Consider the following 25,341-nt stretch of genomic DNA (forward strand, 5'->3'; position numbering starts at 1 on the left):
ATACTTATAATTAATTTTATTATTTTTTTAATATATTAATAAAATATAAATAAAAAATAATTATTTAAGAAATTAAATATAAATTTTTATTATTAATTAAAAAATTCTTAAATAAAAATATATAAATTATATAATATTATAACTTAATTTTATATTATGTAAAATAAAAATTAAGATAATATATATAATAAGTGAGTGGGACAGACAAGCGAGCGGGATAGAGGTATTTCTACCTTAGAAAAGGAAATTAAAAAACCCTTTAAAATTTAAATATAACTTAAATATGGTGGAATTCCTTGGGAACCACGTGACGAGAAGGGCCGAGGAATTCCCGGGGAATTCCCCCACTAAGAGACCCACTTTTCCCAAAGGAATTCCCAGGGAATTCCCGGGAAATTCCCCTAAGATTCCCTTGGGGAAATTCAGGGGAATTCCTAGGGAATTCCCTATAAGAACCCTTAGATCTCTTAGGTATAATGATCATCGAATTTTGACCTTATTTTTCTTCCTTTTGGAAATCCGTGACCCATCAAGGACCCGGAATTTCTAAGAGGCGCCTTAGAGGATCAAGATTAAAAGCCTTATTGCTTTTCCCTTATATTAAAATAGCTTTAAACTTAATATTATACCTATTATATAATATATTATTTAATATTAGTCTTTAAAAAAATATAATTAAATTCCTTATAAGATAGTATAAAAAACTATATATTTATACTATATACTTAGCTATATCTCTATAAAGGGATTTTTTAAAAAAATATATAAAAATTAATCTTAGATTATTTATAAGTTTAGCTTTATAGAAATACTTTTTATAAGTTTCTTACTATTTTATAGAGAAAGCTAGGTTATCTAGGGTAGGTTATTTTTAGGTGCATAGTATGCTATCCCGCTCGCTTATCTATCCCACTTGCTTATTATATATATTATTTTAATTTATATCTTAATATTTTTAATAATAAAAGCTTTATAAAATTATTTAATATTATTTAAATAAATAATTTTTTAAATATAATTATATATTAAATTAATATTTTTTTATTTATTTAATATATTATAAATTAAAAATAAATAAATAAATTTATTATAATATATATAATAAGTAAGTTAGCTATATAAGTAAGTTAATTACTTTTTTTATCTTATAAGATTAAAATTATAATAAAAATACTATAAATTATTTAATTAATTAAAATTACTTATTATATTTTTCCTTAGATATCTTAATTATTACTTAATAAGTCCTTATATTATAGCTAATCTAGTTATAGATATTATAATATTAAATCCCTAGTTATATTAACCTCTCTTAATTATTACTCCTTAATAATTTAGCTATTATCTATATATTAATATCTATTTAATTAATTACTTATTTTTTTTTTATTATTATAACTCCTCTTTTTTATAGCTAGGTTTTTTTTTACCCTTTAGCGCTAATTAAGTATTTTATTTACCTCCTAAAGGTCTTTATTCTTAGTAATTAATAAGATAACTTAATATATAATTACTTTTATTTTTTTCTTAAGAGACCTTAGGGCTTTAAGAATTAATTCTAAGGAGTTATTTTAATACCTTTTAATTTATTTTTAAGATATTTAGACTAAGATTAAGCCTTAAGTATAATCTTTAAGGTCTTTAAGGCCTAAGAGGTTATTTAATTAAATACCTCTTTAATTAGTACTAATATCTATAGCTATATATTAAGCTTTAAGATTATATTTTTTAAGTTAAGAGGAATAAAACTAATTTCTTTAAAAGCCCCTTAATATTTTTTTTTATTATAATAGCCTTATATATTATATAAAAGACTAAAAAGAATTTAGTTTCTAAAATATAAATAATAAAATATCTAATTAAATACTTTATTTTTTAATTATAAGCTTTTTTTAATATATTAAAATACTTAATATTAAAAGGTTAAAATAAATAAAAAAAATAAGATAATATATAAAGCTAAATAATGTTTTTTATAATATTTTTTAAATTTAATAAATTAATAACTTTTATAATTATTAAGAATTAAAAAATAATAATTATTATTTATTTACTTAGCTATATCTTAATTAAAGTATTTAAGCTATTTAAGACTAATCTTATTATTAATCTAATTATTTTAAGTTATTATAATAATTTAATTACTTAATAAGTTATTATTTTAGTATTAATTAATAAGGTAATATTAGCCTATACTAATAATAAATAGCTAGATTACTTAGCCTTTTATATTAATTACTTAGATAATTATAATTTATTCTTAGTTTTTAAATTATATTAATTTTAGCTTTAAATACCTTTCTAAACCTATAATAATTATTTTATTTATAATTATACTTATAAAAAAGCTAATTTTATTAAAATTATAAATATTATTTAATTAAATATTATATTTTATAATTATATTTATTATAAACTAAAACTAATTATAAATAATAATTAAATCTTTATACTTAGCTCTTTAGTAATTATATTTTTAAAAAAAATATATCTTAAGCTCTTAATATTATTTAATAAAATTTAAAGCTTAATATATATTAATAAGTAATATATTATAGTTAATAAGTAATTAATTAGTTTTTTTTTTATATTATAAAGCTAAGAGGGAAATCCTTATAAATCTAAGTTAAGAATAAAATAAATAAGGATCTATTCCTCTAGATTAAATAGCTAATATAATTTCTAAATAATATAAATATTAAGATTAAATACCTTTTTACTAATAGCTAAAGGTCTTTTAAGAGATTATATATATACTTATAATATATTAAAGACTTAACCTTAGGTTATTTTAAAGGGCCTAAAAAAAAAAAGTACTCTAGCCTTATAATTAGACTATAATATATTAAGTAATTAAAAATTAATTAATTAAGTTATAATAATAAGAGTTAGGGATTTTAAAAAGACTTATTTAACTAAGATACTTATTATATATATATATATTATTATATTTAAATTATTTTAAGTTTAATTATTAATAAATATATTTATAAAATAATTTATTAATTATAATTTTTAATAATTAATTAAATATTATAATTAAGATTTTATAGAATTTAATTAATATTAATTTTAATAACGTATATGTATAGCAAGTGTCACAGTTATGCAAGTGTCACAATTTGATTTTAGTTAAAACAAGGGTTTTTTAAAAAATTCTAGAAAATTAAAACTAAGCTTAAAAAGGCTAAAAATTAGAAGTTAGTATAATTATACAATATATTACTCACCCTAATTCTTATAGATTATTAGAAAAATTCGTATAGGGAAGTATAGAGAAAACCTATTCGCACTGTATAAATAGCTATTTCTCTATAAAGTAGATTTTTTAAAAATCTATAAAAATTATATATAGTTTATCTATAAGTTAAATAGCTGGAAACACTCTTTTTAAGTTTTTAGCTATTCTATGTAAGTTTTTATTAAAGTTAGAAAATCCTAGTTTTAGTGCACAGTCCAGCTGTGACACTTGCATGACTGTGACACTTGCTTATCATATACGTTAATAAAATTTTTTATTTATAAATTATTTTTTTTATTTAATTTATTATTATTATTATTATTATTATTATTATTATTATTATTATTATTATTATTATTATTATTATTATTATTATTATTATTATTATTATTATTATTATTATTATTATTATTATTATTATTATTATTATTATTATTATTATTATTATTATTATTATTATTATTATTATTATTATTATTATTATTATTATTATTATTGTTATTATTATTATTATTATTATTATTATTATTATTATTATTATTATTATTATTATTATAAATTATATATAAATAATATATTATTATAAAATAATAAATTTTTTATTTAAATATAATAAATAAAATTATAAATAATACTTAAATTATAAATAATATTATATTTAATTATTTTTATAATATTTATAAAATTTTAAATTTATAGGTATTATAAGCCTATGGGTATTAGATTGGACTATATTTAATAACTCAGAGGGTGGTCACGTGCGCAAATGGCCAGCCGGGTGATCTCCGGCTCTACGGCAGACTAGGCCCAATTAGGACGGCCACGTCGCGGCCCAAAAGGGAAAGAGGGATTATCATCAGGAACAACAACACAAGCCATACACACAGATTGAGGTGATCCACACGGATAGCCCTGATTTGCAACAATGGGCTCCCCCTGACGTCGGGCAGGGTCAGGCTAACCGTGAAGTGGTCGGAGCTAGTGGCGAGATGGTCCTCGACGATAGCCTCGACCAATGGCATATTCGTAAAGGCGAGATCGATCGTATTGCCGTATGGGTTTGTTGGAATGTCCAGAGAATTGAGTAGGTTCAGATCGTTTCTGATGACCAGGCTGCGATCTCCTGGCCGCGGTTGGTAGTAGGGCCTGTTTGCCAACTATGATGTCTGGCATTGAAGTCGCCAGCAACGAGGCAGCGTCCTGGGACAGGCCACTGTAGTAGTGTCTCCAGGGCGTCATGCTCATCATTCTGACGATAGAAGTTGACTATAGTCATGCCGTTGATCGCCAGCCAGAGAATATCTCGAGTCTGAAAGGGCCTGATCTGATCAGCCAGGAGCTTTAGGTCTCTTCGGGCATATGTCGTGACTCTCGGCCGAGTGTCATTACTATCCCACATCTCGACAGGTGTGAATGTGTCGTATGCCGGGTGGGTTTTGGTCAAGGAGCGGCTGTCTGTATGGGCCGTCCATGGCTCTTGCAGAAGGACCATGTCGTATCGTTCAGAGTCGGCCAGCGCCAGGGAGCAGTCGTGGGCCGGAGGGATCTTGCCGACGTTGGCCTGGGAGATCCTGAGCGGCTTCCTGTCGTTCTTTCGAGTCTGTGAGTACTTATTCCTGGTCATGAGTACGGGTGATAAGTACTATTCGACGTTTCCTTGGTGAGCCTGGTCTGGGTTGCTCGGGCTCCTCCTCCACTTCGTAGCCGGCCTGGGGGGTCGTCGCTACCATGATGCACGAAGGTGCGCCTGATGCCGCTGGACTTAGAGCACGAACGCTCGGCTGTTCAGAGGATGTGCTGTCGTTTCTTTGTAGAACAGTCGCGTTGTCTTGTTGAGTTTCTAGTCGTGATTCCAGGTGATGTTGTCGGGATGTCTGTGCGCCCACTGCCCGGACGTGTTCTCGCTGCCCTCTGGTGAGCCGGCGGAAGACGCCATGCACTTTCCTCGGCCGAGCAGGGCACCCTCGGAAGCTGGCCACATGAGGACCTAAGCAGTTAATGCACTGCTCTGATGCAGCACAGTCGTCTGCACTGTGTCCAGTCTTACCGCAGCGTTGGCAGACTGGCTGTCTGTGGCAGTTGCGGGCAAAATGGTAGTCCCAGCATCTCTCATATTGTCTGAGGCGGTCAGTCTTATCGAGAAGTCTAGCCGCGCGGCTGCCAAAGAGAGACCAGTATCTCTTTGTAGGCTTCAAGAAGGACACAAGTAAGGTCTTGGTCAAGGGGTTGTCTGAAACTTGTCGCACAGGACGTACACTAATAGGCTTGAGTCTAGTCTGAATATCTATCTCGTCGCTGATAATACTGTCGCTGTCCACCTCGTTACCATAAAAGTTAGTCAGTTTTGTGGGAAAGTCTGAGACCACATAGGTGAACTATTCCTTGTTCGTTTCTACTGTCGTAGCCCCTAATTCAGCCGCCCACTCGGCCTGCTTTTCTACGAGGAAGTCGCGGGTCTTAGGGTCGGCAGTCTGGACCGCCCATCCAGACCTGACTTGGAATACTTGTCGAATCTTATCTGAAACGGCACCGAGTTTCTCCCGAATAAGGAGCTTCGGCTTCTAGACGGATGAAGACACGGAGATCCTGTCGGGGTGGGGCGGCGGTCGTCGGTTGCCCCTGACGATGAGGTGCTGTTGTTGTTGCTGACGATGTTGCTGAGGCGGGTGGGTCCGACGGTCGCCTGTAACGGGAGGCGAGGCGGCAGTGACGCTGCTGCACGTGGGCTTAGAGGTAGATCCGTTGCTTGGAGAGCTCCCGCTCCCAGGAGTCAAGGAAGCTATCGGCAATTGCTGAGCGAAACGCCGTTGCGGTCCGGTGGTGAATTGCTGGGCGGTTTCTTCAAACTTGGCGCAAAAGGCCTGGAAGACCATCAACTTGGCGTTGTATTCTTCAACGCGCTCGCGCGCGAGATCATTGGCCGATTCGATGATAGAAACTGGTCGTTGTTCGAAGATCGATGAGGGGTGTTCGCGTGCAGTTCCTTCCGTAGCTGCAGCAGTGGTGGCGGCGATGAGTGGTGAAGACGGTGCCTGGGCCGTCCGCCCGGGTCTAGGTGAAACACCGACGGGGGCGTTGACGGCCGCCGGGCTGTTCTGCAAGAGGGCTGCACGGCTCCTCGATTGAGATTGGCGGGAGTGTGGATCCCCAGTTCGAAGGGGTCCAGGGCAGCAGGCGGGTTCGTCATTGACGAAGCCATCGCCGCAGCTTGCAGCTGCGCAAAGCGCTGATTGGGACGTTTGTTGTGCACTTGTTAAGGAATTAGGTGTAGACAGAGCTACTTTCTTAACGCTTGTATGCCAAGAAAGTGTGATGACAAAGGAAGGTGTGGTTTGTGGTGTTTTCATTGCGATTTGAGTCCTATAGGTTAGGAAAAGTGCGGCGCATGCTTACCATGTACGTTATCTAAAAATGATTTTTTCATATTTTTAATAGTTATATAGCCCGTTTTCGAAAATCTAATATTGTTACTTTTTGCTGTACAGTATGAGTGACCTGCAAGCTTGTTTGACCGGCATGCTTATCAAGTACGTTACTCATAATGAAGGAGGATGTATTAGAAAAGAACAAACTAGATGGCCACAAAGTGCGCCTCTGCTACAGCTCCTGCCCAAACAAAACGCGACGTCTTCTTCAAACAACCAGCGCTAATTTAAGCCGTTTCTATTGCTCCACATAAACTCCCATTTACCGCGCTTGTCCTTGATTTTCTCCATCAGCTGGTCAACCGCCCCGATAGCCTCGTCCTTACGAAAAGCATGAGGCCATCCGAAACCCCTGTAGAGTTGCCTGATATACTGAACATCCAGGTCAGTCCCCCATTCTTCCGACTGAGCCGCGATTTGTTCTTCGGTAATCGTTCCACTATGCTCTGGAACTCTTTTGGCCTCAATCATGCTTCTGTTGTAACAAGGGATGAGCCTCAGGCGTTCGAAATCTTCCCTGAGTCCGTCAAAGTAGGACCTGGCATCATCAGGTTCTCTTAAGTCCATAAGAAGACTTTCCTGCGTGATCTCGCCGTCCCAAACGTTTAGATACATAACTTTTCCGCCCCTCTCAAAGCCATCAGAGAAGGGGAAGGTATCAAAAACATCAATCTCCATCTCTCTTCTCACCGAGGAGTTAGAATCCCTGAGACTTTCGTCCATGAAGCCAAATGCTTCGTCGACGCGGGCGAGAGGCATGCGGGTGTAATCGTAGAGGCGCGAATTGTAGTGCAGAAGGGCCTCGGGGGCATCGTCAAAGTAAGGCAGACGCCGCATGACTTCGTAGACACGGTCGGACTTCTGTGAGGTAGATGGCAGGACTAGGTCTGGCCATCCACCAGGCGGTGGTAGCTTGAGATTGACGTCCTGAAAATGAACCGTCTTCAGAAAGTTGTAAAAGCTGAGAAAGATATCCGCTAACTCTTGGGGAGAGTAGGCAGGTTCGTGAGGGATGCCATCAGACTCTGATTCTGACTCGGATTCCGATTCCGTTACCGAGGGCGGACTGGAAGGCGGCGCGGGTGGAGACGGGCTCCGCCCTGACATTTTTTTTCCCTCAAATGCTTTCGTGGAATCTGAATGTGGTAAGCTCGGGGCGATGCAGGAGGCAAGTTTACAGAAGTATTGGTTGAGGATGTCAAAAGGAATTTATAAAGTGAAATGGCACAAGGGTCTAGGGGCAGCCTGAGGCACCCAGAAAGCCGATACGAGCGGGTAATTGCCTTGCTTGGCATGAGATGCATAATTGGCGAGCGTTATACAGGCCTTCGGAATCCAAAGAGAGCGGCTACCAATTCTTCCTCCAAGCTACCAGCGACCGTGCCATAAGACCATCGTTCCTCCCACCCAGAAACCCTCTCCAATTACCGACCTGGCTAAGCAAGCACCTCTAGGGCTTGTCACCGTTGGTGGGTGGATCGTATGGTTTCTTATAGTCCCATTTCTTTGCATTCGGGTTCTTGTCGTGCCACTCATCGATAGACAACAGGGCCCAGCCAGGGTCAGTCTTGGCAATGCCGCTTGGCCAGCATTTATTTTCCCAGAGGCCGTCATCTCGAAGCGGTGTGTTGCCTGCTGCCGAATGCTGGTATTCGCTGAAGGTGAAAACAGGGCGAATGTTGATGACGGGCTCGATAACGTGTCTTACGCCGCTGCCTTGAGGTAACTGCCCTGTTGACAGAATGGGGGCCGTTTGGCACATCCTTTGGTATTCCAGCAGGTCGTCTTTCAGTTCTTCCAGGGCCGAGTGGAAGCATACACCCCTCCACACATTGCCGGCTTTTCTGTTATCTTCCCTGGGCATAAAGCGCACACGTTGGCCTTTCTTGGTTTGCCCCCCCTCTAGCATTTCAGGACCATCGGGTTCAAGGAGGTAGGCGGGGGGCCACTCGTCCCTGTCGCATTTATCCTGTTCCCGGTACTTTTCTTCCTCCCAGGACTTGTCATGCTCCTTCCTCCAGACGTTTGTCGCTTTGGCACCTTCGCGATCACGGGATGCCGTTGCAGCCGCTTGGGGGCAGGTCAGTCTGGTCCAATGAGGATTCTCTCGGTTGGCTGAGCTATAATGATAGCAGGCCTGGGTCCATATCGACGAACAAGTCTTGGTGACCAGATGTTCCGTCGCTGTGGAATGGTATGTCATGGTGTTGAAGTAATATTGCTCCGTGACCCTATTGTCATTGCTGTCGCAGCTTTGGAGTTGAAGTATCTTGCTGGCTATTACCTTGGTCCGCTGTCTCGGGGGCACGTTGCACTTCTTTTTCTTGGGGGGCTTGGGCGTGCTGGGGCTAGCGCCGCTACCTGTGCCAGTGCCAGGTTTAGGTCGAGATCGGGGATTCCCTTCGTCACCCTTCTTGCCGCTGTGCTTCTTGATCTTCTTGGGCTGCTTGTAGCTCGACTTGCCCGTAGGTGCGTTGCTCAGAATGTCGAAGACCTGCTTGATCTCGTCTGGCACCAGATCGGTTCCGCCGCATGGGCTCAACCACCACGAGAAGGCGCCTAGGGGATCCTCGCCCTTGGAGTAGACGTAGTTAGTCAGCTCGGCTGCTATTAGCGCCATGTCTGTTTGGAAGTGTTAGCACGAGCTATAAGAATCCGAGGAAGCTAGCCGACACTCACCAACGCCAGCAGGAAGCACTCTGCCTCCAAAAATGCTTAAACCGACGTCTATGACGAGCTTGAGGGCCGACATAAGGATAAAGCAACCGATCTAAGGATATTTATTAGTACGGACAGCAACGGAGGATTACGCAATATACCTAGGCGATGGCGGGTAGAGCTTCGATGAAAGTGTCCATCATGTCATTCAAAAGCCAGTTATCACAGCTACATTAGCCTCCAGTGATGAGCTTGCCACTCGACGGGAGGCGCCTCCATGGTATACTCCCGCGTCCACCCTTACTCTGAGGGCTCCAGAGTATGCAGCCGTAGTTACTGGTTCTGCCCTCTTCCGCAGCCTCGTCTAGCGTCTCTTGACAAGCCTTCTTGCAACCATCGAGTTGGTTTGGCTCTTGGTAGCCATCCTTATAGATATAGCATTGCTTGTCGTTCTTGTCTCTGTTCTTGACCGAGTCTTCGTCATAGTCGGGAGGCACTGTCACCACACCTGGGACGCGCTCATCTTCCTCCTCTTCCTCTTCCTCACCAGGGCTGGGGTTGACAATCTGGCATATATCGGGCGGACAGTAGCCGTATTTGCATGCGAACTTGCAAAGACGATTCAGGTCGACGCTCAGCACGTCGTTGGCTTCCACGTTATCCCTATTAGTAGTCGACGGCAGCGCTCTCAGTTTACCTTTCTCGGTGCATTCGCAGAGACTTTCGGGGCAAAAGCCGTATTTACATAAGAAATTACAGAGATCTTCTGTGTCGAGAGTCAGTTCATCTCCCTCGATGCAGCCTTCTCCGGACTTGGGCCATTCCGGTATGGCCTCAAAGTCGGTTTTCATGAAATCTTAAAGATCGACGGCCCAGTCAATACTTCCGGCAAAGTTAAGGTTTCTCCAGACATCCCGTCTCGAGTTTTTGGTCTGCGGCGTCATATAGCTCACATAGTCTCCTGTCATTGGCACTATCAGCGTTAAAATCTCCAAGAGCAGACAGATATTAGAACAGACCTTCGTAGAGAATAACGTTTGACTGAGAATTTTTATCGTAAAAGGCCTTAGACATCTTGCCGGAGAGAAGAATCTTATTGATCTCGGCGTTGGCAAGGTAGCCTGACGTCTTTGTGCATCTCCCAGGCTTCGCATCCGACTCGGTTCTAGAACCAGTAAACTCGCACATGGGGCCATAGCATCCATCTTTGGCCATATGGAAGGATCTTCCGTAGCTAGACTCGCCAACAAAGACCTTATTGTTATCCACGCCAGCCTTGGTAACTAGGGGTTGAATCAGTACTAATAGGTTCATTGCAACTATGGTTTTGACATAGCATACTCATTGAGAGAGAATTTTTGGTCTCAGTCATATTGACTAAGCGTAGAGTTATGAGTTAGTATGCTGGAATTTTGGACATATCTCGAATCTCGGAGATTTCTCACCATGGCTTCGAATGCATTTACCCGATGGGCATTCATCATAGGCATTTGCGTTCCCATAATCCCATTGGCCGTGGAGATCATAAGTCATGAAAACGACTTCAATGTTATTAGCTATAACTTGTCTTTAACAGAGGTAGCGTTACTTACTGTAATCAATGACCTTGGCAATCTGGTCAATGGGGAACTGTTTGAGGTACCAGTACGAGGCCGGCGCTGCAATTAATACTATCTTGCCCGAGGGCATCTTGTTTTTCAGGACTATGAGGAATCTCAGGTAGTTAAGGCCATCAGTCTTCTGGCCGATCGGTTTACCGCCAACCATAATATCGGGAGCCTATTTGACATGATATTAGCATAAGTCAGGATGACCATCTCTATGGAATGTATGAGAGACTTACACCAGGATACTCCCAATCAATATCAATACCATCGATATCCTCGTCTTTAACAAACTGAGCAAGGTTAGCAGCAAAAGTCTCGCGGTTCTAGATAATAGCAGACCGAATAATGTTATACTTATCGGGCTCGGTAGAGTCAGCCCATCCACCCAGAAAAACAATACGCTTAACATTAAGCTTCTTAAAGTCGGCCCACTAGTCTTTGCCTTACTTAATAACGGGCTTCCAGGTACCGGGATCGATTAAGGCAAACGCCCAATGAATGTGCGTGTAGGAGCTGTCGGTATTAGCGTCCTTAGCTTTGAGCCATAGGCAGTCCCACTCAAGGCCAAATGCCTTCTAATAGCCGATTCTACTAAACTCGGCTGGCGGTCCTGAGTTCTCCTTGATCTCGTAGTTGCAGTTAGAGATACATGTGTTCTAGAAGCCCGGCTTCCTAGTGCCCGGACCGCCGTCCTTGGGGGAGTTCATCTTACAGTGATCTAGAAATACGCCGCAGAAGCCCTAGTTGCTACAACAAGCCTTGAGAGGGCAGGGGTTAAGATCGGCCAGCGACGTCGAGCTATCCTTGGGTGGCTTCATACCTAGGACAAGGGGTCCACATTCGGCTCCCTTCTGTGGAGGAGGCATAGGAGCTAAGCCTAGACCGACGCATATATTATATCCTATGAGTATATCCTTGCAGCCAGTCTAAGCCCAGGTCTTCTTAGCGTTCTACTTCTCGATGTCTTTAACCGTAACGCCGTTCTTCTTGGCCAGAGAGTCACATGAGTCTCTATTCTCAATGAGATGAGTCTTGCACGTGCTATTAGCGTTGGGCTCTGGAGCGGGGGGCTTATAGGGATCTCCGGCAGAGCAGCAGACGTAGTCACCCTCCTTGAGGTTAGCGCAAAGGTTGGCTTTGGTGTTGTACTTGAGAAACTCGGCACCACGGATACCACAGCGAACAGAAAGAGTTGTGCAGCTGTCTCCATCTTCAACTTGCATGTGTTTGCAGACAGCTCGCTTCTCCAGCTCTTCGCGTTTCCACATGTCTTTGAACAACGAAGTCAACCCTCGACGTGTCGGACTGGAGCCTGGAGTTGGCATTGGCTGTGATCCAACAAGCTCAGAGTCGTCTCCAGCAAGATCAAAGACTTGGACACCTTGGAGCAGTCCTGCAGACTTGATGCTGCCTCTGATGGCGCAGACACCCTTGCTCCATTGCATGGCTGTCTTTTGCACTGCTGCAAGGTCTCCGGTCGTATCCATCGCCACACCAATAACTTGCTGTGGCCGCCGTCCACTGCCGCAGAGTTCGACGACGGTTTTGTTGGAAATGGAGCCGTTGTCATCGATATGACGAACGAGAGCGTCAAGGGTCGACTGGACAGTGGGTTTTCCAAGGCCGGCGCCAATGTAGATACTGGCGACGGTTTGTTTGTAGTAAGCAAACAGGAACTTCTCGTCGCAGTTCTCCTTGTCATTGAAGAAGGTCTTCATGCCCTCCAAGACAGTGACAATATCTTTGCCATCTGACTTGGCCTCGTCGCCTTGACCAAGTCTGAGGTCTGTCTGACCAGGAGTACCGGTGATGATACAGGCCGGAGCAACGTTGAGACTACCACCGTTGACGAGAGTCTCGTCTTTCTTGGGGTTCTCAATCGGAGTTTTGTCGACCATCTTGGCAGCAGTCGGGTGGTTCCCAATGGTGCAGCTGCGGATGAGAATAGTAGAATCTTTAGCATCCAGAGGCTGAGTGACAGAGAATTGAAGAAGCATGGGGGCCTCGCAGCGAGCAAGACGCTCAACAGAAAGGTAGGGAATCCAGCTATGGGTGTTTGCGTAGTCAACGCAGGGCGGGGGGCAGTCATGCTAATCAGGCTAGTAGGCATTGGTGTCCCCGATGGGTGAAGGAACATCCAAATCATCCTCACTGGCAGGCTCTACAGCCTGCGAACCGTCCAGATTGATAGCAGAGTGAACCAAGCTAGTCCCCCATAAGAGATAGATCACTGCTGATCTCAGGAAAGGCCGCATGATGTCATGCTAGGAAGAGTAGGAAGTATAGAGAGAGGCATAATGATTGTAAGTCGAAACGGAGTAAATAAAAAAAATGAATGAATGGATTTGAACCAAGATGGTTTGATAGATGAAAGAGATCCAAATGAATGAGAGTATGCTTATCTCAAAAAGAATGACTATTGAGCTTAAATCGCGACATATAAGCTATTCTTACTACCTATTGACCAGACATTGATTCCCCTCAATGAGAAAATTCTTGCGTTCTGTGATCCCACTTGCCTCTCCTGCATCATGACCCTCTATAAGATCGGCGAATATGACCGCGGCACGGCGATTGCTTATTCTGTCGTTGTTGGGGTTAACTGAGTTTCACCGTAAAGTGTTGGTTCTGGGATCTGTAGGCGTGGAGATGCGGGAAAGCCCGATTGGTAGGATATCTGATAAAAAGGGCTCGCATTGCTTGGCGGGGAGTAGGCGAAGAGAAAGCCCCATGAGGCCATCACGAACAGACCAACTAATGTGCCGAACAGACCCATGATGATCCACATTGTTGCGACATTGAGTGCCCCATGACTAAGGTGAGACAGCCGAGATATACCCTCACCACATGAAAAGGTGCATGGGTCTCAGTCACTCACACTGATGTTTACACCCCCAAAGGTATCCCGCCTCTACCGCGGTTCATTAACGACCCTGCACCTTTCTTAATTTCCGGAGGAGCAGAACATCACTCGGTTACTCGAGCAATCAGCTAGGCTATGGGCTATTGGATCCTGACACATGCTTCTCCATCGCCAGATCCCCGGGCCTCCTTCTGCCACTCTCAGTCAACTCGTTTCGAGTCGGCTCATACGTTTGCCAAACAGGGAATCTAAGCAGGTCCCGGGCCTTCTTCCAGGGCAAAACTGATTCGGTTATTACTTAGTAGTAAATACCATGGCTGATATGGCGAGTCTAATATACAGTTCTGGTTGTACGATTGCTTCAGTTAGTCACCTTATACACATTCGAGAATGTGATGGATTAATTGCAACGCTGTAAAAGTTTATTCATCTTTCACCGATGAACACACATCGCCGGAGAGCAAATGCCGCTACTCACTCAGTCTCCCCTAATTTCGACTATGGTGCTTCTTTGACGGAAACCACTGTTTGTCACCTGCTTAATTTTCAAGATCTGATCGATCAAGTTTCAAGGAACTAGATATCTTGGCTTTGTTTAACATGGGCCAGTATGACCATAATTGACATTTAACGGCTACTCTGGGTTGACGTAACAGCCGCCTTCGTACCCCCAACACTTATATATGTCTCCTATCAAATAGACACGCCCGAAAGGACAGAGTTGACTGCCATGGCGGCCAATCCAGTACCTGCAACCTTCCAAAGATCAGGATCCTCAGCCCGACGCCCGACGCCGTTACTATCACCGGTAGGCCTCTCAGTTTCCGCGGGACCAGTCTCAGATGCCTTCATTCCCGTCGTAGCCGAAGTCGACTTAGGTGCCGGAGTCTTAAGAGCCTTATTATCACCCGTTGGGTGCGCCTCAACATAGCAGCCAGCCCAGTTAATGGTGTTATTGAGCCTAATCGACCCGTATGGCGCGCTGATCATTGCGTAGAACCACTTCTTGGGACACATCTAAGCGTATTCGACAATTTCAGAGCTATGCTTCCCCCACCAAGATGCGGCCTCGCTGCCATGGGCGGACCAGGCTGGCAGGACGCTCGCCGGTGCGGATTTACTAAAGGCGCACCAAACTAACTGCGCAGGATAGGGGCATATCCTGAGCCCCATGACGTCCCGGTCGGTCCACGGACAGTCTTTGTTCAGTTCGTCTCCATAGGAAATGAGAGCAGTCTCGAGAGCTCCAGTGGGCGTAGGGCCGGAGAAGTATGGATGAAGATTGAGAAAGTTGCACTCGCGAGGATCCCTGGTGACCATGGGCTCTTCCCTTGGAAAGAGAGCGTCATAGATGAGTGCCGTGGCTGCTGCGGCCCGGGACAAGAGGAGAAAAGCTGCCAGCACTCTCATAATGAGTTGATGTTTGCGGATAATGCGGCTGCTTTCCAAAGATTGAGGTGGTAGAGGAAGTTGTGATGGTGTAGAGGGAGAGAAGACAGTGGCCATCATCTTACCTCTGAATCTCAAGATGATAGCGGAGCAAGGGTAAGAATTAAGATTATTAACACTAAGCGAAGCATAATGCGAGTTACCTTGGCGAGCGTGAACCAGCCAACAACATATGGATCTCGGTGTGACCATGGTGTTATATCCTGTTATTTCGCTACCGACCTATAGGTTCCCCGACGGAGACATATAGAAAACGGAAGCAAGCCCACAGTTTCAGCCCGTTCGCTCCGGAAGATCATGGCACTTGGAGAAGGTGAGAGCTGAGACCCCCATTCTCTATCTTCGGACCCATCTTCGGTCAGGCGGTCTTTGTTGCCGAATATTACAGTCTTCGGTTTTGCTCCACCGTTACACTGAGTGAAAATCGCTCGTATCTGGGGCTTGGCCTTTATGGCTTGGCACCCCCAATCGGATAAGTCGCAATATCAAGGGTTGGTGAGAAGACGCCTACTGTTTTGCGTTTTGTCCGGCACTTTGCCTGTTCCCGAGCCCTTTTAGTCTTGCCCACATCTCACATCTTACATAGTGTAGAGGACCGGTCAAATCAGCCTTTGGATAGAGAAGGATGCGTGTATCAAGTGAGCTCGGTATCTAGTCGGCACTACCGACGTGGTTGCCCGCCTCCCCTACTTGCCTAGCCGACCTGGCAGCCTGGGTCTTTTTTGGGATCTTGTGCGGAGTAGATTAAGTGCTAATCATCAAAACGCCACCATCTATTGGTGGCTGGTCGGATGCTACCGGATGCCCCTGTCGCTCATAGGCGTAGGGACCAATACTTTACGGTGGTTGTCATTATCCTGGTACCAACAACAGCTCGTTCCTCATACGGCCTTCCTTATCTGAACACACACCCCAATTCTGTGCTCTAAACTCTATTCCGCCAATACCATCAGATTTCTCCTTACAGGGAAATAGGCGGAGTGTTCAGCGGTACGCGCCGAGGCGTCCCGGGCTAGCATCAAGGGTTGTGAATCATCTCGAGGGTCGCGGGGACCCATTTTGATCCCCATATCTTTGGCTCCATAGGCAAATCTAAACACTAGCCTCCGATTTTGGGGACCGAGGCTGTAGCCGGAACTTAAGGTACCGTATCCTGAACGGAAGACCTGCCCACAGTCAACGGTTATGGTGCAAAGTCTTGTAGATGTAATTTCAGATCATGCGGGTTATCATTTCCTTATAATCATACATGCTAGGTTGTTATAAGAAAGTATCAGACAATAGAAATTATTTGACTTAGCTGCTACTATCACCCGGATTTTAGATAAACTTAAGTGGGAATTAAGCACCTACTATGAGCGAGCTTATTATAAGTAGGGCTCTCTTAACGTTTATCTCTTTTTATTCCATCGCTAACTTCTCCACTGCCTTCTCATATCTTGGCTTCCCAGCAATATATTTGCCCAAAATATTATCTTTCTTCTCCTAGGAAGCTCTCAGCTGGCCTTAGGTATAACCATCCGCAAGCCTCATAAGCGAAGAGGTGCCACTCCCAGTTACCCTCGTGATAGCAAAACCACCGAGTATTACACTTAGTGGCACGACTACGACGATAAGATCTCATATGATAAGCTCCTATCTAATAACATGATCAATATCGATCAGTTCAGACGTTAGGTATGTATCTCTTAGGCGGCCGGTTGATCAAGCATGATATCTGACGATTAAATCTATAGAACCCATCTATCGAGTCTAACTGTGAGGGTCTGACTGTCGGCCGATCCTACTGCGTTGAGGCCATGTTCGAGCCCACTCCCGGGGACCCAGACCCGGAGCCAGAGCCAGAACCGACCAAGAAGCCTGAGCCTTCATCAACTGCGCCTTCAAATGGTTTGATACATCTTTCCAAAATCTGATGAAACGTACAATCTATGCTAACATGTTATACCAGGCATCAAGACACCCGACCCGATCCAGCCTAGCATGGTTAATAACTGCAATAAGTTCTACCTTATCTAGAAGGGCGACGGTTACGCTGCTATTATATCTAAGCACAGAATCACTCTCACTAAGTTTACTAAGTGGAATTTAGACACAGGAACCAACTATACTAGCCTCTAGGCTAATATATACGCTTATATATCCATTATTAGTTATAAACCTACGCCTACTAAGCCTATACCCATTAATAGCATTAAAATACTATCACCTATTTAAGATAGTATAATTAAGAACTATAATAAATTTCACTTAGTTAGTAAAATAATAACTTATACCTCTATTAAGAACTACTATAAGTTACCTTTAGCCACTTTTAAGAAATAGAATCCTACCGTGGGCTTAGACTATCGCATATTATTAGCAGGCTACCACATTTATATTAGCACCATCGACTATAAGCCCAAACTAATTACTACCGCTAAGCCCTCTCTAACGATACCTAGTAACAATATCATAATACCTTCTCCTATCTAGGGTAATATACAAAAGGACTATAATAAGTTCTACTTAGTTAGTAAGACTACGACTTATACTTCTATCCGCGATTACTATAAGCTACCTCTCAAAGACTTTTACTCTTAGAACCCAAGTATTAGCACTAACTACTAGGCTCTTCTCGCAGGCTACCATATCTATATCTCGGTTATTAATTAGAAGCCCCCAACCCCCTCCCCGATAACCCCTAGCAATAGAATTTCTACCCCGTCGCCAATCCAGGCCGGAATAATAAATAAGTGCAACAAATTCTATTTAGTCAATAAGATAATAACCTACGCTTCGATCTAAAACTATTATAAAATCACCATAGCCTAGCTAGCTAAGTAGAATCCAGCTATTAGCTCTAAGTATACGGCCTTATGGGCTAATTATCACGTCTACATAAGTATCATCAGGCAGCAGCCATCCCTAACCTAGCTACCTAAGGGAGATATAACCCCTACTCCTTTCCAACCTGGCATAATTAAGAACTATAAAAAGTTCTATCTCGTGAGTAAGACGATAATATATATATCTATTCAGAACTACTATAAGATCACTATAGCTCAGCTAGCAAAATAGAACCTAGCTATTAGTGCCAAGTATATGGCTCTATGGGCTGATTACTACGTATGTATGTCGGCTTGATTTGTATGTATGTATGTGTATTTTTCGTCCGGGGGGCCGTGAGGCCCCAGAAGTCTCCTAAGGGAGCACAGGACGTGCTGAGCTAAACTATCTACAATTGCTGTCGCATTTGACTCCGCCTAGAATACCCGTGATGTCCACTCGCATCAACGGAGAGCCTACTGTACCAAGGATCACTTGTAATTTACTAAATTACACACTTCTCGTCCGTACGTTGACCCCTGCCATAATTATCTTCATGAAATTACACACTTTCTATCGAAGCTGCTATTATAGGGATAAAGGGCAGCGAGAGCTGATTATTCATCTTTGCCAGTAGTCTGCTTACGAGCAGGAGGTGAGGAAGGTTCGCGTCTTGGTCGGATTCTTGGAAACGGGACGCGTTTCTAAGGGCAAAAAAGAAGTGTGGCCCCGATGGACGTGATTGGCCTGAAGTTGAAAGGTTGTCGTTCACTTAAGTGCCCTGAAAGTCGAGGCAGAGAAGTCACATTCCTAGTAAGCGCGTGTTGTTCTAGGTTCTCACCAGGGACCGGGTCACACGATCTATGACATCGTGGAACTCGGGATCGCCGGGGAGTTAGGGGACGCAGGGGGGTTGAGGACGCCGCCGACTTATTGTCTGTTCCGGACGTCGTCAAAGTTGAGCGAGAAGCTGGGCAGATGATTGGGGTGTCAGAGGCGACATATAGCATCTCTCCGAGTTCGATGACCTTCTTAAATATAACTTCCCCATCGCTTAGTTCATAGGTGCTAAGAAGACCTCTAAGGTAGCGAATCGTCCTCTCGAATAGGTTGATAACGCCTTCGTGAGTCTCGCTCCAGTTGACTGTCTTCTAGCTCAGTTATCCCATCAAGGATCGGGCTTCAACCATGACAAAGAACACAATACCGTACCAGTTGACATCGCACACGCGAGCGGCAACAATCTCCTCGCGCCACTACGGTAATAGATTAGACTAACTCCATGTTGGCTGCTGCGGTCATTGGAGATGCAGTCTAACCGATCCCCCCTCACGTGAAATATCGAAAGTGACGGTCATAATCCCCCTCCTCAGAGACATCCACTTGTACATCAGAATCCACCGGCCCATATAGTTCATCTTTACGCCTATTCTCTCTTGCCAGAGCGAAGTGCATGCCTAGCGACAGAAGCACTATGACACCGCTCATGCCGCAGCCGATGGCACATCCTGTCCTAAAGAGGGGCCTGGTACTAGGTCAGCTAGTTTCATAAGAAGTCAGGGGATTGACATACGCGTCTTCGGATGGGAAGACTGTGCTGCTAATGAGGGATGAGCATTGCCCAAGGATTAGTGAAATGGCAAGACCGGCGCCTTTCTTCGAGTCTCCGCCTTGATTGTTGAGCAGCCAGGTGATGTTGATGGCGAGCGCCGGAAAGATGCCACACGCAGAGAACCACACTCCGAGATACCTGAGCGCCGCCTTCTCCATGCCAGCTAGGATGCCGTAACCAGTCGCACCCATGGCTGCAAACCCAGCAACAATAAACCCGCGGTTCCCGTACTTATCAGAGGCAAATGCTGAAAGAATGCAAAGAAGAAATGCAGCCAAGTACACAGGTGCTGTCAAGCCCTGAGCTGTAATGGAGTCATATCCTATGCTGTTAATGATAGTAGGAAGAAAGTTGGATAGAGCTGCAAAGGAAAAATTGCAGCAGAAATGAATAATAGCGTGAATATAGTTCTTATAATCCAGCATCCCAGCGACGATTTGCTTCCAGCTGACGGTGCCTCGTGATGTGTTGTCGCGGACTTGTAGGCGTTCGATAGCAAATGTCTTCTCTTGGTCGGTGAGGAACTTGGCAGTGGCCGGAGAGTCAATCAAGAAGAAGTAGACAACCGGCGCAAATAGGACAGTAGGGGCGCCCTCTGAGTGTAAGGTTCGTCGTCAGCATGGGAATCTTGACGATGCGTAAAGTGCCCTACCAATGATGAACAAGAGCCTCCATGGCTCCAAAGATCCTCGAATATGGGTAATGCCATATGCTAAACTTGAGGCGAAGGTATTGGCGAGCGGCGACATGCCTAGCAGGATCGACATTCGAAGACCGAGCTCGCCTCGTTTGTAGATGCATGATAGAAAAAAAGGGGCGCCAGCACCAAAGGTTGCCTCGAAGATCCCTAAGAAAACACGGGTGACGATCAAGTGGGACATATTTCGAGCCGCGCCCGAACACATGGCAGCAGCACCCCAGCTGGTAGTCTCACATCAGCATCATTCAATGTGTCCGAGTTAGAGAGTAATACCCAACACAGAGAATCGCAACATAAATATGTGCAGGGAAGATTTTCCAAAACATGGTTGTCCATTCAAAGAGAATGTAAGCGATGTAAAACGAGTTAAGTACCCAAGCCCATTGCGAGGAGTCGAGATTGAGATCATGTTGTGCCCCGGCGGTTTTGGCGTTGCCAATATTACCACGGTCGAGATAGGAGAGGATATAGAGACAGCAGATGATGGGCAGGACTCGGCGATCGAACTATACACAAGTGTTAGTAGTCTGTTGAGTTCTGCAAGATTGGATTTCCCGCACCGCCTGTCTGATCCGACGATTTGCAGCATCTGGAACGAGAACGCGATGGCCAGCATCCATCGACGTCTTCTCAACGTCGGCGGTCTCGGGGTTATTGCCGATCATTATTGTGTCTGAGGAGTTGCCGGTTTTTCAAGGTGATAGTTACAGAGATCAGGTGTCGCTGAAAAAGGAACAAGACTGGCCAATGTCGGTCCTTTTATCCTCCATATGGCTGGAGTTGGCAGGGAGACATTAGAATGTTCTCCACAACCTCATGCAGATCAATGGTCTAGTTAACTTACCCCGCAATCTTCCCCAGATATTTCCCTTCCGGGGCGCAGGGTTGGTTAGGTATTGCAACCCGGAATGACTTGGGTTCAGGGGAAGATTCCGTGCGGGGGCCGGTATCTCCAGGGATTTCACGGGATCTGAGTTGTTGGGTGGTATGATTAGGAGGGACATGCTCGGAAACCATCGTCCACGCGCAGCCACATTATTTGGCGCGACTGAGGGTGGAGAGCGCCCCGTCATTCGCCACGAACCTGGCTGAGAAGTAGACTATTACCTTTCATTTCCGTTCCGGAAGTAACCGTCCCATGAGTGCCCACAAGTCTCCAAGTAGGTCACAACGGGGGGTTAGGACCAAGCAGAGCTCCCAGTGGCGGCGATACATCTGCGCCCTCTATTGTCTGCTTGATAACTAAGTATCCCGATGATACGTCTTTAGCAGCTATCTGAATAAGAAAAGCAGCCAAGTATTAACCCCATAACAATGGGGCAAGGTACTGCTTGGAGCCTTGTGGGAACTCATGGGATAGTCAAGACCCAGGGTTTTGCTAAGACCTCCCTGTTGCTATAAGAAGGGAAAAGAAAAATATTAATAATTAAATATATAAACGTATTCAATCCTTTAGCTCGGATCTGGGCCTCCTGAGAGGTTGGTCGGATCTGATTTGGGGTGAGATTTGCAAAGGTCATGACTTGATGTGCGTGGGCCGTAAGTGAAAGCTGTTTGTGCCCCTGCAAGCAGCTGCCAAAGGCGTCGGTGATTGTACTCGGTTCATGGCATGCGGCCCTTTCAACGTTTCATCTCACATAGAGGTTGAGGCGAGGGGGGCAAATATAATTATCAAGATAACCGTTTCAGACTACAGCAGACGCAAAGCCTTGCCGCTTATGTGAATGTTACGAAGCACTGTACTATGAACACCTGGGCAGCCCGCTTCCGAATTCATATTTCGACTCCGTGTAGAAGTTAAGTAGTATTAGGGGTAGCAAAACCCCTGGAATGGTAGGGGGTTTGGGTGTGTAATCTCAACTTTTACCAGTTCTGCGACTCAAGCCCAATGCCTATACCAGACGCATTTGATTCCAAGGGTAACTCGGTCCCTCAAACTTGCTCACGATAAACTCATGTTGACGGGTCCTGGTTGTATCAGTTTCGACATGGGTCGTGAAGTTGCTAGCAAATAGAATCCTCTTCTTCTCATGGGCTGTAAAGCGCGGCCATTTGACCGAGGTGCCTAGAAAGGTCAGCTAACAGCGTAGACCAGAATAGACGGTGGCAGCCTACCTGAAATGGTGTTCGGGTTGCCAGTGTGAACAAATGATACCAGCATTGCGCACATGGTGTCGGTCAATGTTGAGGCGGCTTGGGGCAGGTTGTCCAAGGGATTCGGCCCAAGCCAAGGTGGCGACTTGCCAGGGAAGCCTGTCCCCTCTGTATTGTGGAAGAAGAACGGGACCTCCATGAAATGAGTAGCAGACCAGACATTGGGGACCCCATTTGGTGTTACATCGTATCGATAATGGTAGAGTGGTGCATCCGAGGCCTTGACCCAGGCTCGGGTGGAGAAGTACGTGGGCGCGATAAACATCAAGTCACCAATGATGGACGACACACGGGACCACTGTGCTCCAATGGTTGCATTCCAGGGCTCCAGGTTGTGAAGGACCAGGTCCGTAGAGTCAGCAGGGTACAAGGCTAGGAGAGCTGAAATATCCTGCTCCGAGAACTCATACGTGCCAAGGTATGATCTCAGTTCGGCTTCGGTGTTGATGCCAAAGGGGGAAAAACCGGTTCCCTCGTCTGTGTTGTCTCCAGCGATTAATGGCACTTTGACAAAAGCACCCTCTTTCATCTGCTTGATTCCGGATGCTGCGACAATATCGCCGTCAACTAGTGGTCGGTAGGCAGAAGCTACACTTAAAGAAGCTCCTATGGCATCTTTGAACTTGTCTGCCGGAACAGCTCGAAGGCACTGCAACTGATCGGTCGATGCATCGCAGCCGACTGTTCTTGTGACGTTCTTGTAGACATTGGTGATTCCTGAAGAAAATTTCATTTAGTCATGGTCAATACGCTCCTGCTAGCAGATAGGGCAATACCTTCTGGGGTAGTTCTTGCGAATAACCCCACGATAGCACCAGAGTCTGCCATGGCACGATGGAACAGTTTGTCATCTCTGCCATTGAAGGCACGCAGTTGGTAGCCCACTGACATTGCGCCACTATAAGTCCGGTCAGTCCAAGACCACTGGCAGGGAGCCATGGGGGCCCTACGCGCTCTCTCCCCAGATGGTGACTTTGTCAGGGTCGCCCCCAAAGCCCGCAATATTCTCCTGAATCCAGTGGAGAGCCATCCTGCAGCCAGTTCAGCGAGTGCAAAATGCCGCTTTCATTCCAGTCTGTGAGCACCTACCTTTGATCTCTCAAGCCCAGGTTGGCAAGCCCGGCTTTGACAATCTCGTCTGAGTAGAGAAAGCCATACCCTGCTAGGCGGTAGTTGATACTGACCGCCATGATAGGCCTCCCCATACGAAGAGAATGTTCAACAATAAAGGTCATGTTATAACGCTGGTCACGGCTTGTACCAGCGATGAACCCGCCTCTGTCTCAAGTCAGACTAACATGGCCGAGATTACGCTCGAAACTCACCCGTAGATCCATACAAGCACCGGCAGGTTAGAGCAGGCAACAGTTCCAGCAGGGCGGATGATGTTGAGTGTCAGGCAATCCTCACTAACATGACCATCTGAGACAAGCTCCGTGTCGTCGCCATACCCAACACATGAGTCTCCATACGCGGTTGCATTGCGCACGCCATGCCAAGAAGAATTGAGGCTTTGAGGCTGTCGCAGGCGCAAGCCGGCCACCGGAGGCTGGGCAAACGGGATCCCAAGAAAGGTTTCCACGCCGTAATGTTGGTTGTAAATGCCATGGTACGATCCGTTACGAGCTCTTCCCAACGGTGGAGTATATCTATCCGCACCAGATGGTGTGATTAGAAGCGCAGCAACCAAAAAAGCCCAGGGTTGCCACATGGTGTCATGGACCTTGCGTTGGGGTAATGGTCAAAACGAAGACGCTATCAGTGAAATGGAGAGATTATTGAGTTTTACTCATTGCTGAGAGGATGGGAACCATCGAGAGGAGTCAGTTGGACATAAATACTGTCTACAGTGTTTGGCCTGAACTCGCTGCTTTGGGTTAGTGACGCGTTATCTATCTAGGTAGTTGGCTTACCATCTGCTCTGTTCTGCTTGCTTCATTTCCATTGGGTTGCTCGTAAGCTTACCCCCCTGCCGCTTCTTTGTGCCCTTTGACCAAGTTCTGACTCCTTCCCCATCTGGAAGCGATTCGATGGACATGCCAACGACCGACGTGCGGGGAAAGGCTAACGCAAAGCATCAACAATAAGCTATGACCACTTAACCGTTTCGTCGATTACGCGAGACTATCTCCTGCCTTCTTAATAGTTAGTGGTCTAGCGCAGACAAGCTCTCGTCCCACGACGGAATAAGCGGTGAAGCACCAAACTCTAATCTCATTATCGGCGCAGATAGAAGCTTAATATCCGTGCCCTGTATTCATATTTATAGCGGTTATCTAGTTGGCTATCAACTTCATGCAAGACCGAATATAGCTCAGACCTACCGATGCTTGCTCAAATGTTAGTTAACCAAACCTTTATGAGCCAGAGAGATGATCTGCTTTCTACAACTTCTATATCAACCACAACACTTTCTTCATCAACGCCGGGCCAGCCAAGTGGTTGTCAATTTCTTTAAGGACTGGTGACATTCAGGTATAATCGGCAAACTGATGTACAATTACGGACCGTCGTAACCGAGAACCAAGCTGCCGAGGCTGTCTGGATGAGACTGCTGGCCAACTATGTTCTTGGAATCATTGGAACAGGTGCTCTCTTTGCAATCGTGACACCCATCACATCAAGGCTTTCTTGGAAACGGAACAGAGAGGCTGATCGTGGAGGGATGTTCATCGGACACAACGAGTCTTTTCGAATAACACGGTGATGTAATGCGAAGGCGAAGAAACCGGGATTTTACTTCAAGGAACCATCAAACTCAATGAGTCTCCGTACAAGAGGATAATCAAGGAGAAACTTCTGAAATCATTTCCCCTTTAAGCAT

The 25,341-nt window shown here is 44.5% G+C and overlaps 5 protein-coding genes across 5 annotated transcripts; 1 reads left to right on the plus strand and 4 right to left on the minus strand.

Annotated features, from left to right (window-relative positions):
- Positions 1-6,888: 6,888 nt before the first annotated feature.
- On the minus strand, positions 6,889-12,928 carry NCS57_00515700 (GH18 domain-containing protein; the record flags this gene model as incomplete). The annotated part of the gene is made up of 10 exons (XM_053055091.1): positions 6,889-7,802; positions 8,131-8,736; positions 8,824-9,288; positions 9,629-9,973; positions 10,344-10,607; positions 10,666-10,701; positions 10,770-10,865; positions 10,917-11,103; positions 11,168-11,221; positions 11,903-12,928. The coding sequence occupies 10 exons, from the start codon at positions 12,926-12,928 to the stop codon at positions 6,889-6,891; spliced, it is 3,993 nt and encodes a 1,330-aa protein (XP_052914046.1).
- A 1,559-nt stretch (positions 12,929-14,487) lies between these two features.
- On the minus strand, positions 14,488-14,811 carry NCS57_00515800 (uncharacterized protein; the record flags this gene model as incomplete). The annotated part of the gene is made up of 1 exon (XM_053055092.1): positions 14,488-14,811. The coding sequence occupies one exon, from the start codon at positions 14,809-14,811 to the stop codon at positions 14,488-14,490; it is 324 nt and encodes a 107-aa protein (XP_052914047.1).
- A 2,231-nt stretch (positions 14,812-17,042) lies between these two features.
- On the plus strand, positions 17,043-17,262 carry NCS57_00515900 (uncharacterized protein; the record flags this gene model as incomplete). The annotated part of the gene is made up of 2 exons (XM_053055093.1): positions 17,043-17,133; positions 17,195-17,262. The coding sequence occupies 2 exons, from the start codon at positions 17,043-17,045 to the stop codon at positions 17,260-17,262; spliced, it is 159 nt and encodes a 52-aa protein (XP_052914048.1).
- Positions 17,263-19,380: 2,118 nt separating this feature from the next.
- On the minus strand, positions 19,381-21,028 carry NCS57_00516000 (MFS domain-containing protein; the record flags this gene model as incomplete). Its single annotated transcript, XM_053055094.1, has 5 exons — positions 19,381-19,576; positions 19,625-20,258; positions 20,316-20,584; positions 20,637-20,869; positions 20,924-21,028. 5 exons carry the CDS (start codon positions 21,026-21,028, stop codon positions 19,381-19,383), a joined length of 1,437 nt encoding a protein of 478 aa, XP_052914049.1.
- Positions 21,029-22,255: 1,227 nt separating this feature from the next.
- Positions 22,256-24,228, minus strand: NCS57_00516100 (Carboxylic ester hydrolase; the record flags this gene model as incomplete). The annotated part of the gene is made up of 6 exons (XM_053055095.1): positions 22,256-22,428; positions 22,479-23,234; positions 23,294-23,415; positions 23,468-23,548; positions 23,607-23,795; positions 23,843-24,228. 6 exons carry the CDS (start codon positions 24,226-24,228, stop codon positions 22,256-22,258), a joined length of 1,707 nt encoding a protein of 568 aa, XP_052914050.1.
- Positions 24,229-25,341: the final 1,113 nt, after the last annotated feature.

This window comes from Fusarium keratoplasticum, chromosome 4, assembly GCF_025433545.1.
Source record: "Fusarium keratoplasticum isolate Fu6.1 chromosome 4, whole genome shotgun sequence".
NCBI classification, from domain to species: Eukaryota; Fungi; Ascomycota; class Sordariomycetes; order Hypocreales; family Nectriaceae; genus Fusarium; species Fusarium keratoplasticum.